Consider the following 15,073-nt stretch of genomic DNA (forward strand, 5'->3'; position numbering starts at 1 on the left):
TACAGGGAATGTAGGTAGTATGCGTGAGTAAGTTGATAGAGTACCGGTAGCGTTAGGTACGAAGTAAGCGTTGGGCAGCGAACAAGTCGCAATACCCGAAGTAGCGATATGCGAAGGTGAGGTGCCGGCCGTACCCAAGGTAGCGTTGGGTGGAAAGATGGTGGCGCCGGTACCCAAGGTAGCGTTGGGTGCAAGAATGGTGGCGCCCGTACCAGAGGTAGCGTTGGGTGCAAGGATGGTGCCGGCCGTGCCCAAGGTAGCGTTGGGTGCAAGGATGGTGGCGGCTGTGCCCAAGGTAGTGTTGGGTGCAAGGATGGTGCCGGCCGTGCCCAAGGTAGCGTTGGGTGCAAGGATGGTGCCGACCGTCCCAAAGGTAGCGTTGGGTGCAAGGATGGTGGCAGCCGTCCCAAAGGTGGCATTGGGAGGAGACGCGAGGGCAGAGAGCGCCGTTGGCGTTGGTGGCGCGAGGGCAGAAAGTGCCGTTGGTGTTGGTGGCGCCAGGGCAGAGAGCACCATTGGCGTTGGTGGCACGAGGGCAGAGAGCAGCGCCATTGGCGTTGGTGGCGCGAGGGCAGAGAGCACCATTGGCGTTGGTGGCACGAGGGCAGAGAGCACCATTGGCGTTGGTGGTGCGAGGGCAGAGATTGCCGTTGGCGTTGGAGGCGCGAGGTTGGTGTCGGCGTTGGCGTAAGTGCCGCGCATAACATTAGCATTGGCGTTGGCCAAGGATTGTCGAGGAGGGGGTGAATATGAGATAGCGTTTTGATTAGTTAGATTTTGAATATAATCAAAGATAGAAAAAGACGTACCCTCCCTTCCAACAAAATCTCCAACTCCAGTGCCCTCTACAGGATCGTCCGTGTCCAGAGATGACTCCTCCCAGAGCACGGGAGAGTAAGAGGGAGAGGGAATGTCAAGCTGGTCGTTGCCGGCAGGTGGGGAGAAGGCAGTAGCGTGGAAGGAAAGTGTGAGCGCATCATTCTCAATGGAAGTGCTGAACCGGAAATTGCCGGGATTCTCAAAAAGGAAATCGGCCAGTTCGGCGCGAGTATTGTCGAACACGTGTTCCGGCATCTTCCGAAAACGCAATAGATTACCAAAAATGGATGTGTGTGTGATTTCTGGATGCCTCGCGCTGTATTTCTCAGACACGAGGCTAGTGGGCGCTGGGCGTAGCGCTGGTTCTGGCGCTTCTTTTATGCTTTTTGAGAAATCTTTTATTTCAATTTTGGCTGACTGATCCCGGCCTTTGCTGATAAATTTCTTACCAATAAAATTCTCGGCACGGAGATCATTTTGCAAAAGTTTAGTCACGTGATTTTTGAGTTTAGAGTTTCGCGCGCTAAATTCCGAATTTGGCAATTCTTCATTAATTTCGCAAAACATGGTTGTTTCGCCCATATTACTGACCCAAGTGGACGGTTCAAAGTCCCAATTAGGATCATTTCCGTCAGGAGTGCATAGAAGTTCATAACGGACTTCTAAATCGAGTGGATTTTTGAATAATAACCACGTCCCGTCCTTTCTTTCGTCAATGGAGACGTAGTTTCCTCTTTGCCATGGACGACCTAATAATAGACTGAATGGTACGTGATCGCCAACAAACAAATTTGCGTGAGTACTAACTCCTCCACAATCTAGTGGAACATTTTGTACCAATCCACGAAGTTTGCCTTCACCACCGTTTGCGTCATTCATAGATACTGACTTGGCAATATCAATAGGCCTATTAATAATAGTCTTCCAGACGTGTTTATTTACGATATTGAGTTGTGAACCTGTGTCAATTATTGCGTTAATCGCTTGACCGTCACAATGCATAGCTATTTTGATTAATAGCCCGCGTGTCTTTGTCCATACCGAATGTGCTTCTATCTTTGAGTCATTAGGTAAGGACTTCGGTTTAATAGCATTAGCGAGGATTCCGCTAAGCTCACGAGAGGTGCCAAGAAGCTCTCCTACCTCAAGTCGGATAGGAGTCCTCAACACTGTTTCAAGAATTTTCTCTGGCTTAATCTTAGCCGCTATGTCGGAGACACGTTGACGTGTTGTCATATTCTTACGATCCGAGTTTGGGGTTGATTTGTAAGGTGTTTCATTGGTCTTTGGGTGTTTCTCATTGATCTTCCTTTCATCCACATCATCCATGACAATGTCTTCACTATCCCACCCATTATCTAGACCTTTTCCCGTCTCTTTCTTATTTGCGGGCTTTGTCTTTGTGGTTGGAACGGGTTGTGTGGATTTAGGTTTGGTATGAGTATCAGCCTTTTTGGCTTGAGTGGTGGGAACATTATCTTTTCCTTTATCTTTTTCACTTGGTTTCCTTAAATTTTTGCTTTGACCTGGAGGGAATACCTCCTCAAATCTTTCACGTCTTCCTTGTGTGGAGTTTCGTGTGACCCTTTCAACCGGGAATGCATATGTTTCTTCATCTGTATCACTTTCTTCTTCATCAGTCTCTTCGTGCCGGTTGATTGAATCGTCCGTGTCACTATCTTTGCTATCCGAACTCACATACTCTTCAATGTATGCAGTCCTAGACTCTTGAAATTTATTTTGCTTATTTGCACTATAGGTTTGTGCGTCTCCGCTATTCACTTTAATAAAGTGAGCTACTGGCACACTGTCCTCTCGCTTTAGTGCTTCGATAATCGTTTCTTCAGGTAACCGTCTTACGGCTCTTCCATCTGGTTTTCCGATTTGCCCACGGTGTGTACGTTGGAGTTTACCGTCAGCAATTAGTTTATTGATTTGTGGACACATTGGAATGCCATGCCCCTTTTCGCCACAACCAAAGCATGTTCGTTCATTGAAAGGGGTGTTTGGTGGGTGATAGAACCTAGTACCTGGTTGTGGTCCTCTGAATGTCTGATTTGCATTATTGTTTTGCCTTACATTACTTTGTCCATTTTGATTGTTGTAAGGCTTATATTCTCCTTGGGTAGCATTACCTCTTTTCAAAATAGGGGCTGCTATCATATCTTTGATGGTAGGATCAATTCGTGTTGCCCTGTAGTAATACAGAGCATAGTCTGGGTCATCGAGTGAGATTGCATTAAGTCTCTTGATGAGTCCCTCCATTTCATCCATAGGTTCTGGTGAAGTGATACCAGGACTCTTAGTATCCTTTGAGGAAGTCTTAGTCTTGGCTTCCTTGACATGCCCTTTTGCTTTCTTTTGAGCTTTCTTTACTACTTTCTTATCTTTTGGCTCTGGGGCCTTCTTCTTCTTACGAAAAAACTCGGTTTCAGACTCACTAGACTCTGAGTCTGTATTGGCATCAGAGTTTTCTTCAGTTGAGGAGTCAGTTTCAGACTCGGTCTCTACTTCAGAAACTAATAGGTCTGCATCAAACCGGTCACGGTGTAGCAATTTCTCTGCTATTGCAATAACTCGGTCTACTGGGAAGGCTTCGGATAGATCTCTGTCTGGATCCTTTGCCATGAGGCGTGTTTCGATTTTAATACGGAGTTTCTTATAAATTCCCTCCCAGAAGTAACTTGCATATTCTTCACTTGTTAATTTCTTGGCTTGTTCAAGCCATCCTGCAATACGAATAAACCCTCTCACATACTTCTTCCAAGCAGTGAGTGTAGGGATTTACTTTCCTCGTGTTGTCCTTACATAGGACAATAAATCTTTGCGTCTATATCGCTTCGTGTCAAGGTCTGCATCATAATACTTCAGAATGTCAGCCTTGAGTTTGCTCCAGTTATTTGATCTGAAACTGGGTAGTCCCTCTACAAATTCTGTTACGTGACGGGACATGTACTGGGTAATAGATTCACATTTCTCCTCATCAGAGGTTACATTGTGATAATCACACAGTTTTTCATAGTGTTTCAGAAAGTCCTTGACTTCTGAAAATCCACCCTTGAATTTGGCAGGTGCTGCCTTAGTTCCAGGGTTAGGTAATGTTAATACGGATCGTGTAGTCATGTTTGACTTTTGTTTGTGTTGCTTTGATATGATTGTTGATGTTGTGGTGTGTGGGTGGAGTGATTTATACAAAGTATGGCTTTGTTTACGATTGTTGCGTTATGTTTGGTACAAGAAGAAGCCTCCCTCGCGGTGGGCTCCAGTGATGTCTTGTTACTTAAGGGTCTTATATAAAAGTTGTGTATAATGACAACACAATTATACACAGGGAAGACTTCTTGCCAGTCCTTAAGTCCACGGTCTCCGACTTTTCTACTTCGTGGGAGGTAACGTGGTGAGTTCTTGGGAGGATTTAGTTTGTTGTCCTCTTCTTGTGTAGTCTGATACGAAGTGTTGTGGAATGTTCTGTGTTCTGGATAAATTCGTTAGGTTTGTTTCAGCCTAGTAGGTCGTGTTTCAACCTATGAAAGTCTGTTTCAACTTTGTCGTCCTTAGATATGTGTCTCACTTTCCGTTGAAAGAGAGAGTCTTATGTATACACGTAAAGCTTAGAATGAGAGCTGTTCGATGGTTATATAGTCAACCCCTGTAAGGTAGTATATAACCTAGAGTAGAATAACGATAATGAAAGTTATATAGTCAACCCCTGTAAGGTAGTATATAACTTTAGAATAGAATAATGATGTGTCTTAGTCTTACTTCAAGGCACGTTGCCTGCACTTTTATTCTTACGTACTCTCACACGGTTTGAGAGAAGAATGAAAAATGGGAAGTTATATTTTATGGGTGAAAATGGGGTCCTTTTATACCTTTTGGGAACCCCCTTACTAAGCATGATTTATCAGATGGATTGGTAAGAATGTGGCTTACAAACCAGATGATGAATCAGCTTATTACTAAGTACATTACAAATACAGTGTAATCTTACAAAGAATTTACAAAGCATGACAAATCATGACAAAACATGATGAGTCATGTGAATGTTGTTACAAAGCATGACCAATCATGACTAAACATGTTGAGTCAGCTTAAATAATGTTACAAACCAGAATATTCCCCAGTCACATGATGTGCTGACAAATAAAATCTGGTGGCTGAAAGAAGCCAAATAAAAATAAACAGTCAGAAATAAATAGAGATACAAAAACTTTGACAAACAAATCTGTGGCTGAAAGTAGCCAAATAAAAATAAATAATGAGAAATAAACAGAAGGTCACATGCTCATAAAAATACAAGGTAAAATAAATCTGAAAAGTGAGAAATAAAATACAAGACAATGAAATAAAGGAAAAATAGAAAGGTAACTCAGTGACAGAGGGCTAGACAGTCTCTCATATCTTCCTTATCACTCTCTATATATATCTGACATGGTATGAATCACATACCATGCATGACAGCGTGGCATTTTGAACGATCTACAAAGTGGGTATTTGCCGAAAACTGTAGAGCAGATGAGAATAAAGTTAAGATTCAGTCTATAGTAGGGAGTGACTTTGAGAGGGTAGAAGTAATACTGAGTGGTCCTAGAGGTCTATTGGGATGGTTAATGGAGGCTTGTAAAGAGGTGCTGGAGGCCCGCGAGGGAATGAAAGAGCACGAGCTATAATTAGATGGCGGAAGGGTGGGTCTCAGAGACCAGTTTCCCATAACATAGAAACCGGGTCTCTTAGACCCTTTATAAGCACCGAAAAGTGCTGCCTGAGGTGGGTATGCTGAGCTGCACAATATGACTGTATGTCGCTTACCTGTGCGTTTCCGAATGCACATCAGTTGAGAGAAAGGTATGAAAGCAGCGAGATTCCTCCATTTTACGAGTAAGAAGAATCTATCGAAAAGAATGGGATCAGTAATATCTCTACCGTGCGTTGTAAGGGCTTTGTCTTTTGTCGTCGGAAGCTAACAATCTTTCGATAGTACAGGTCATAGTAATGTCGGGTATATAACCACCTTATTACTGAACTTAGTGCTTTTGTTACCGAAGACGAACAACCCCAAGTTGGACAATTATGTCCTCGTGCTGTAAGTTTCTTGTCAACCAAGTCTTTGAAGTGTTTGTATTGATTGATGTGTGGTCTCACCACGTACTGGATAGAACCTGGTATCTGGTGGTGCGAGTGTATTGTAGCTTGTCTCTAGTAGGCTGGTGAGAACCTCGAGTCATCTTCCAGGGACCCAGGTCAAGCCCTAGTTTACCTGAAGGCGAACACAACATGACGATTGGATGGAAGAAGGTGAGCATTTGGCAAAATCTTCCTTAGAAATCGACTCACGCGAACATCAGGTGAGGACTGCGCTGAAGACATACAAGCATCTTCCCTACAGCTTTGTGTATCTGTTCTCCTTCCTTCTCACAGATGTACTGTTTGGCTGTCTGCCTCTCGAGCCATACCTGGCATCTTCTTGGACAGGGGCTGAATATCGTCTGAACTCTCGTTACCATTTGCCAGAACAGCAAGTTCAGTTTCTCGCTCCTGCAAAATATCCCCTTGGGCTTGTCACAGGCGACTACCTCGGCTATGAGTGCCGCTGAGTCACTTATTCTGCAGTCCCTGGACCATACACAACTTATCTTGCTAACTGTGGTACTGGCGCAAATTAGTTGTGAGTAACCCGATACTGAACCTGCCAGTACTTTAGCCTTGCGGAAAGCATCCAGCAAGCTGTTTGCAATGAAAATATCAAGATTGAAAACTGTCTTGATTCAATATCGAAAAGTAGATTCGTTCATTCCTCTTTCACCTTCGGCATCCCTTCTCACATCTACAACGGTCCCTACTGCAGGTGCATCCGGGATCCCTCACTAGCACTAGTGCTGCCTCTGCGTTGTCTAGCTCTGGAAAATATACTTGACAGAAAGCTGTTTCCGAACAATCTTTTCGCACTCAGCTTGTCTAACGTCTTCTACGAATACTGAATCAAGCTCCTGTACTCTTAATGTGTGCACACTCACGTACTCACACCATTCCCTAGTAGCCACTCAGAGATACCGCAATCTCAGTTCAGTTCGATGAAATCACAGGTCTACAACGACCACTCTACCCATGACACACATTTCGAGCCCTGAGCTGGCCCAGTTCCCAAACACCGTGCCATATTTTGTGAATGGCAACTTGTGTGAAGCAGAGCCTTGCGACTGAGAAGAAGATGCTGGTACGTGTCCTACAAGCAAGTATTCAGGCGTTCGAATCAGCCAAAGCCTCACTAATAGCTGTATGCCCTCTCAGATCTCCTCTCTCACAACAGGACGCTCACAAATCCCGCGTGTAGTCGAAGAAGGCATTGAATGCTTCGCAGTGTCCTCCCAGACACGACAATCATAGCTGCTTTGGACATCATTTATCGTGAGGATGGTGAGTAATATGCTGAAAATTTTGCGGCTGAATGATGGGCCTTCAATCATAAAGTACAAGACTTCTTGGGACCAGCATCACTGCGAAGTTCCAGGCATTACTTCAACATACACCGTCTTTCCCCACCTCGATGTTGCATCTATAGCCGTGTCTGGTTACTGCACCTGCCGATCATTCGCATGTGCGGTGCTAGTATCCGAGAGTCGTCTTGTGTGAATTTACATCCCAATGGTCATAGGTGAATGACGCCGCTGGTAGTGCAAACTTGTCTTGGCGGTATTCCCTGCAGATAGGTTGTCTCGTTGTCTTGATGACTTACTGTTGAAATTTGCGGGACATGTCTCTCCCTAGAGATTCTGCCTGGAATCCTCGACCGCAAGCATATCTTCATTTCTATCAAAGGCCTTGTAGAAATAAGGAGCACCTGATTGAACAACGTGTCAGCGTTCCTTAGTTCTTTGCTTCTTGATGGCACGGCCATCACCGTGAAGACTGAGGTCCTCGGACCTCGTCATGACACGTAGCACAAGAACACGACATTTCGGTTATATCCGAACATGGAAGAAATGCCTTCGAGTTCGATCTTGGTTACTCCATAAGTATTCGCAGCATGGAGTTGAACCATCCACGACACCGCAGTATCGTGGTCTCTGTAACAGGCAGGTGTAGATGGATGATTGATCATCCGATCAAGCAATTCTCGATTATAGGAGGCTGTACAACTGATACATTACAAGGAAGTGCAGTTGCTTTGAGTCGATCGAGAAGGGTGAAGAAGGTTATCACATAGAACATCTTTTACTGTGATCCCCTATTCTGCCGGTCTATGCTTTCGTAGCGTGGTGGCTGGTGAGCGAGAACGAACTGAATTGAACAATGACTTAGATACGACGATTTGACAGGGTCTAAATGATGAGGAAAAGGTTGTTTGGGCGTGGGCTTCTCATTCCGGCGCATGTGCACCGTAGGAGAAGGAATTGAGTAGTTTAGCCCGTACCCTGAGAGAGGAAGCAGCGGGCGGGTGCAAGAGAATAATGGAGTGTAAAATGGAGTAAACGATAGGCAGATCTCAGGCTACTGCTGAACAACTGAGACTCAACTATCATGCCATCGTCGTGGGTCCGAGCAAGGTAGGCTGGTAGCACACACCTAGGTGTGCCTCGCTCATGCGTAGACTCGATTCTATGTTAACCTCTTCCCAACAATCTTGACTCACTTCGGCTGTTACGAAAATTGATGACTATTTCATTAATCATCATTGGATGGACAGTCTTAAGGCCGTTACAATCAGCACCTCTATTACCGGCCTGACCAAACCTGAAGAATATCCATCCAATGATGATCGACGAAATAGTCACCAATTGTCGTGACAGCCAAAGTGAGTCAAGATTGTCGGGAAGTGCCCATATCTGACATGTTTCGATAGCGAAATCTAATGATGATTCTCCCGACTCAGACACCATCCCAGCACCATCATTCATCCCCAACAATCTTGCTGTTTTAGTAAGTATCATACGGCTGAGTGCATTTTCCCCTCAGACCGGTAGAACTGGTCCTGGTCAGTGCAGTACCGCAGATCTAGTAGAAGCATATCGCTCTTCCAGAAAAAAAATTTCATGTGCGTACATTGCAAGATATGAACCATAAGGCCTAAGGATTACAGGATGAAATGTGTCGTGAAACACGAGGGCGTCAACCTTCACACTGACGGACAGAGATGTCCGAATTTGAGGCCATGAACGTGTGTCACTAGTTGTATGTTCGATAAGGGACTTCAAATGAATATGTTCTTCGTGCGTTACTCGGACCACGAAGAATAATATTCAGCACATAGTATAAAAAGCCGTCTGCTTACTACCGTCTCATTCAGATCGATTTGACCCCACATCACATCCTCACAAACAATGCATCTCCCCTCTGTCGTCGCCGTTGCTTCCGCTTTGATAGCATTAGTATCTGCCACTCCCACTAACATTGATAGCACCGGAGGGTGTCCTATATTGTGCGCGACACAAAATTGCTGCGCTGGGCACAATTGTAAGATGCTGGGCCTCGTATATGTGAGTATAAGTATTTTGCGTCTTGGATTAAACCACACGACTCACCGGCGTGGTAGCCCGTCTGGACGTGTGTTTAAGACGAATGAGTGCATGGCATGTCAACGTTTCAACTACGGTGAGTCGTATTTCTACTTCAATCAGCATCAATGCACATGATGGCTGATGGCACGACATAAAAATTACTAGTTGATTTCACCAATGTCTTGGCTCCGAACAAATTTGACTGCCGCTCGAGCAATGGAGATCTTGGAATAGGGGAAATCTCAAATACTTGAATAAATAGAATGACTAAAGTACTTACGAGTTTTGCAGTCTCGTTGTACGCTTGAACATATAAGCCTCGATGGTACCATGACTCTTCCCCTCATAGGCGCTGTTGACTAGTTATGATGCATTTTAGTCTGCACTGGCCCACTGGAAGATGTCACAACCCTACTAGATGGTGGTCTATATCCGAAGTTGTCATTGTCAAACTGCGAAAGCTCGAGATCCCGAAATCTGAAATGGCACTAGGCCGCTGTGAGTGATCCATGTACTTCCAACCATGGACGTCTGGACAACGAAAATATCGTAGATCTGCAAATGGAAGACTACATAGTCATCAAAGCCATTGATTTATAAGAAAAAGTATCCGGCACAAAGTGCCGGCTGTCAAGAAGGAAGAACCAGCCTTGTTATCACAGGACAGACCTCATGTCATTTGTGGAAGCCAGAAATGAAAATAAAGAGCTGCATCACAAAACGTCGAGAGAAGTCGTTCAGGAAATCCGTCGACAATGTCGATGCATTAATCAACATCATGAAGAACACAGGCGGTGATCCTGATGTCAAGTGCTCTTAGCCTCGTAGAAGCAGAAACAACAGGAATAATTACGAAGAGAATGTTTGCACAATATAGGTATTTGAAGAGATCCTAAAATCCTTGAAATGAGAAAGACATGAAAGCGTGCACACTGCAGGACGTGGTGCGGAAGACGGAATATGACAGTTACGCGATCTCCAAAATATTCAAGATCGAGAAAGGACAAAAAAGGTAGAGGTGATTGTCACTCACTGGACCGCTGCAGGCGCACCCATACTCCAATTCCACACGACATCCGTCATGAGCTATATCACCACGCAATCCCTCGTGAGCTTGTACCCACTGGCACCAAGTTGGACGATTGCGAGCAAATGCTTCATCGGCCCACGCCTATATCTCAAAGGAAAGACCAATCCACACACAGTGGATGTGCTGATGAAACATGTCGGGCGAGGATTCGAAATCAGTGTGGATCCGTTCAAGTTGGGAGATCATGGTTAGTACGGTAACAAGGATGCAAAGAGTAGATACTGCCCTCACAAACTCAGAAGCACAATGGATAATAAAGTACGGCAATGGAACTACGACGCGACAAAAACCTTGGAAGATATGATAATAGGATGGCAGAACATGCCAATTATGGTGTGGTGGCTCAGAGGGAATGAGTGCGGGGAGGGAAACGAAGAAACCATCTCGTTGATGTTTGTATCCGCTTGAAGAAGTAAACGATTCAAGTATAAAGTTAAGTAACACAGCTGACGTGGTAATTGCATGCACATTCTGCACAAAAGCTTGAATTTGTGAATCAAGAACGGGGAATGGTTTGAGATTGATAAAGGCCGGACAAGAACGGAAATGGGTTGAGGGTGAATGCGTCTTTACGAAAGGCATCAAAATACCGTAATGATAATGAATTGCAGGGTCCTGAATTATTACCGCTAGACTGCGCTAGTCGCTGCAACCCAGATGATGTGCGCATGTAGATCTAGATCTTAGGCATTGCTGGTCAATATTTCAATGCCCACCAGAGTGGGTGCCATCCGAGCTTCTATAGCCCGGCGGAGAATCCGTTGAGACCGTATTGTCATGTCATTTTTGACGAATCGCGCGTCAAAACGACCGACGGTTCTCCTACATCAGAGCATTCAGAAATGCAGTTATTTGAGGACGAACAAAGGGTTGCAAGAATGATAGGGAAGCGACGGGACTTGGAGCATAATTGGTACACGAGCTGCTACCTAAGTGCCAAAACTACATCTAACATGCGTGTGATACGTATGCCGCAGCTGTATGACATCATCTTTAAAGTAGTCCAAAAACTTTGAGACAAAAACGTACGACTACAATATCTCTATGGTCCTGATGTCCATCGAGTCTCCAACAGAAACCACGTCCTGGACTTGTCCAATGATATCATGATCCGTCGCAATCCTCTTGTATTCTCCACTGCGCTGCTGCGCTAGCAAAAATGCGCTGAAAGGCTGCCCAAGGCGAACAAGTAACCGCAATGCTCGTGATTCTAGCTCAGACATCCCCTGTTTTATAGGAGAACCACCAGACCAGTCGTCTGACGGAGAAGAAGGCGGCGTCCCATAATCCTCCTCGCTCTCCGTATCATCTCCACGGTCAGACGGTTCTGGAAATTCTGCAAAGTCAGGTAGCTCCAGAAGAGACCGATCCCAGGGGCGGAGGAAGAGAAATTGTTGCTCAGTGGGCCTTGCCGGCCAGAATGTAACCAGGGTTTCTGCGGTGGTGATAAGCAGGTCGTGAAGTCCGTCTGCCTTCACCCTATACATGAGATGACTTTCCGGGGTTGGACTACCCACCCGGCGTCTGATTTCTGTGACATTGAATGCAATACAAGGCAGATGCAGTCTTTGTGCTGCGAAGCGAGGGATGCTCGTGTTCCGAAGCCGAGTATAAAGGTTTGAAGCGAAATCAGCAGCCGCCGTCTTTCGCAGCGAAGAAATCGATGACTGAATTTCATCTTCGGTTAGGGATGGTAGCTGGAATGGTGGAGCTTCGTATGAAGTGATGGAGGCTGGTAGACAGCTGTTGAACTCTGATGACGTTCCGACCCAATCAAGACTACTGATGTCGCCCGACCGAGCCACGATCTCCTGCAGGAGCCGCCCAAGAGCCTTGTCCTGCTTCTCCCCATAGTCTACAGGCAGACGGACGCCAAAGATGCCAAATAACGAGTATGCGATATCTTCTTGGCGCGTGGTGACGCGGGTTGACGCCCAATGGAGTTTTGCTCGGGCGCTATTCATACTAGGACGAAAGGCTGCAACGGCTGGTCGGTCTATTCCCGTTGCGTCCTTTATCTCATGCATGATTTCGACGGAATCCTTGTGGTTGGGAGTACGATCATTACGATAAAGAGTCCAATTGCTCTGATAGAAGAGAATGACTTTGGGAGCGGTGAATTCCTGAACCGTCCATCCGCGCGTGTTCCAAGCGCTCTTCGCCAGTGCGCCAGACTTTGACGATGGCGGAACATCAGACAGGTAGACGATCGTGAGCGCGGAATGATGATACCATACGAACATGGAGTTGACCGATTCTTGGACTTCGACGTTGTTGCTCTTGTCGATGCAGCATGTATCACTCCATGCCTAGTTATACCCCATATCACGAGCAGTTTTGCAGAAAGACCGTAGCTTCGTCATGCCGCCAATCGGATCCAACACCGAGTCGTACACGCACTTTCCCTGGATATCCTGCAGCAGCGGCTCCCTCCCTTCCCACCTGTGTGATAGTATGGCATATTGCAGGTATCTCTTCACCACTTCTTCGATACGCTCTATGTGCAAGTCTGCGTGCGTGATTGTTGACGACACAAGCTCCTTATACTGTGTGCTGATTTTGAAGGCGTCTATCTGCGTCTCTCGATCGCATAAGAGACCGGTGTTGGTGTCGAGGACACGCAACGGAGCGTTGTCGAGTCGGGCATCGATGACCCGTCGAATGGCGCGTTCTACTTCAGAAGGTCTGAGATACTCCTGGCGCAGGTCTGGAGAAAGAGTTAAACACGTTGACGAATGCGTTGTCAGAGACTTACTTCGTGTCTGAACATCGGGTGCATTGTCCAATATCGAGAGCATCGTTTGGAAAGTTTCAATCGCTTCATCATAGCGCTCCGCACCATGAAGCGCTGCGTGCTTCAAGTGGTATCCAAGATAAGACAAAGAGTCGAGTTCGATGACCTATGGATCGCTACAATGAGCACTGGCTATGGGACAATAGCTCCCATTACACCTTCTGCGCATCGAGAAGTGCGTCCATCCATAGCATTTTGCCCAACTTTGCCTTGCTACGATTTGCAAAATCAACATCAGATGCAGAGTTTGAGTTGATGACCGCCGAGTATAGGTGGATAGCCTTGTCATAATCATTCTCAGCGAGGGCGCAATCTGCTTTGACAGTACATAGCACGCTATATTGTTGCTTGAATTCTGAGTCAAATGCAGGTGAGTATGATGGCCTAGGGTGACATCACTAAAACTCGCCATTGGACCAATCGAGGCAGCTGGCCTTCGCAGTCTCGTCGATGGCGTCCATCATGTATTTGTGTGCTTCGAGGGCTTGATCGGGTTTACCTGCCGAAAGGAATGCCTGACACCGTTTCTGGTGTGTAGTGAGCAACAAGGACTCGAGATCCCAGCCGAAGAGCTGCAAAAAGGACTATGTTATGAAAAGCATGATGTATGCATGATGTCGACGCACCACCGTCAAGTCTTGGTATGCGAAATGAATGTATTTCGATGAGAAAGCGTCTGAGTCAACAGCAGCAGTGAAGTGATCAGCGGCTTCGTCGTGATGCGCGCTATCGAAAGCCTTGATTCCAAGTTGAACGCGTAAATATGTCTAATGTACATGAAGGTCAGTATTGAGGACCAAGCGTAGCCCATGACACTCACTTCCACGACATGACGCGCGAGAGGGTCAACATTCGGACAGGCGGCAGCCAGGTCTTTGATGAGCAGCATTGCTTCCTCATGTTGATCCGCGTTGAAGAGTGCGATGGCCTGGAATACCAGATGAAGCGGATAGCATGGGAGACGAATTGAATGTACCTTGATTAGGAGAAGCGATTGGTTGGTTTCTGAATCTTGATTCGTGAACATGGATGCGACGTCGAATGCTATCCTTGCTTCCCGGACGTGACCTTTTCCGCAGAGGGCAATGCCTTTCGAGATAAAGCCCATCAATGATGGCCTAATATTGATTGACTATGTCACGGATGATGTTAGCCTTCCGTAAGGTGACAATGATGGGTGGGTCCATCTCACCTTGATTGCATCCTCAAGGGCGTGGTCCAAGTTGTGCTTCCGGGCCATAACGAAGGAACGATTGGCATATGAAGTAAAGCCGTTGGCGTTGGCGTGGATGTCTCGGGTGAGGAGTTCTTCAGCAATAGACAAGTGCCCAGCTAGACAGGCATCGCGGCCTGTTGTGATATCAAGGATCTGTACAAAGGATGCTCGAATTGCGTGATGAGAGTCGAAAATGGAAACCCGCCTTTGAATTGACGTCGCTGGGTACTACCCATTCTGAGATCTTGTTATCATAACCTACGCTGAGGATGTGCTTGCCATCCACAGAGAACGTGACACGTGTCGCGTATGATGAATGCTGAAAGATGGCGATGGTTCGTTGATCTGAGAGCCGCCAGAGACGGACATGCTTGTCACTAGATGCAGAAGCGACGAGGGTGCCAGTGGGATGAATGGCAATGGCGTTGATATCGTGAGTGTGGCCATTCCAGGGATGACCGACCTGCCTCCAGGTTGATGTGTCCCACTCCGATATGTATTTACTGTGTGCTGCAAGAAGGCGTGTGCCATCGGGCGTCCACGCGAGTGAGCCGTTCCAACCGAAAATACACTTGAGACCTGCCAAAGATGCGACGTGTTCCCTTGTGCCTGGATTATAAATTTGGATATTTCCGTATGTTGCGATGGCAAGAAGTTCA

General features: G+C 46.2%; 3 protein-coding genes across 3 annotated transcripts; 2 read left to right on the forward strand and 1 right to left on the reverse strand.

The window, feature by feature from the left end:
• Positions 1 to 5,849: 5,849 nt before the first annotated feature.
• HD556DRAFT_107935 (uncharacterized protein) lies at positions 5,850 to 6,470 on the forward strand. The gene is made up of 3 exons (XM_041296071.1): positions 5,850 to 5,902; positions 5,976 to 6,114; positions 6,165 to 6,470. Exons 2-3 carry the CDS (start codon positions 6,094 to 6,096, stop codon positions 6,411 to 6,413), a joined length of 270 nt encoding a protein of 89 aa, XP_041153014.1. The 5' UTR covers positions 5,850 to 5,902; positions 5,976 to 6,093; the 3' UTR covers positions 6,414 to 6,470.
• A 360-nt stretch (positions 6,471 to 6,830) lies between these two features.
• Positions 6,831 to 7,457, forward strand: HD556DRAFT_107948 (uncharacterized protein). The gene has a single exon (XM_041296072.1). The coding sequence runs from the start codon at positions 7,231 to 7,233 to the stop codon at positions 7,447 to 7,449; it is 219 nt and encodes a 72-aa protein (XP_041153015.1). The 5' UTR covers positions 6,831 to 7,230; the 3' UTR covers positions 7,450 to 7,457.
• A 3,978-nt stretch (positions 7,458 to 11,435) lies between these two features.
• Positions 11,436 to 13,392, reverse strand: HD556DRAFT_1314161 (uncharacterized protein; the record flags this gene model as incomplete). Its single annotated transcript, XM_041300887.1, has 5 exons — positions 11,436 to 12,713; positions 12,805 to 12,846; positions 12,885 to 13,111; positions 13,160 to 13,304; positions 13,357 to 13,392. The coding sequence occupies 5 exons, from the start codon at positions 13,390 to 13,392 to the stop codon at positions 11,436 to 11,438; spliced, it is 1,728 nt and encodes a 575-aa protein (XP_041153016.1).
• Between the last annotated feature and the right edge of the window lie 1,681 nt (positions 13,393 to 15,073).

This window comes from Suillus plorans, assembly GCF_016647745.1.
Source record: "Suillus plorans strain S12 chromosome Unknown HD556scaffold_108, whole genome shotgun sequence".
Taxonomy (NCBI): Eukaryota; Fungi; Basidiomycota; class Agaricomycetes; order Boletales; family Suillaceae; genus Suillus; species Suillus plorans.

Excerpts from the sequence above, each read along its gene's own strand:
- HD556DRAFT_107935 (XM_041296071.1), top strand. The coding sequence starts at position 6,094 with ATGACGATTGGATGGAAGAAG. Across the intron at positions 6,115-6,164 it reads TGACGATTGGATGGAAGAAG|GTGAGGACTGCGCTGAAGAC; the intron begins GTGAGCATTTGG and ends CGCGAACATCAG.
- HD556DRAFT_107948 (XM_041296072.1), top strand. The coding sequence starts at position 7,231 with ATGGTGAGTAATATGCTGAAAATTTTGCGGCTGAATGATGGGCCTTCA.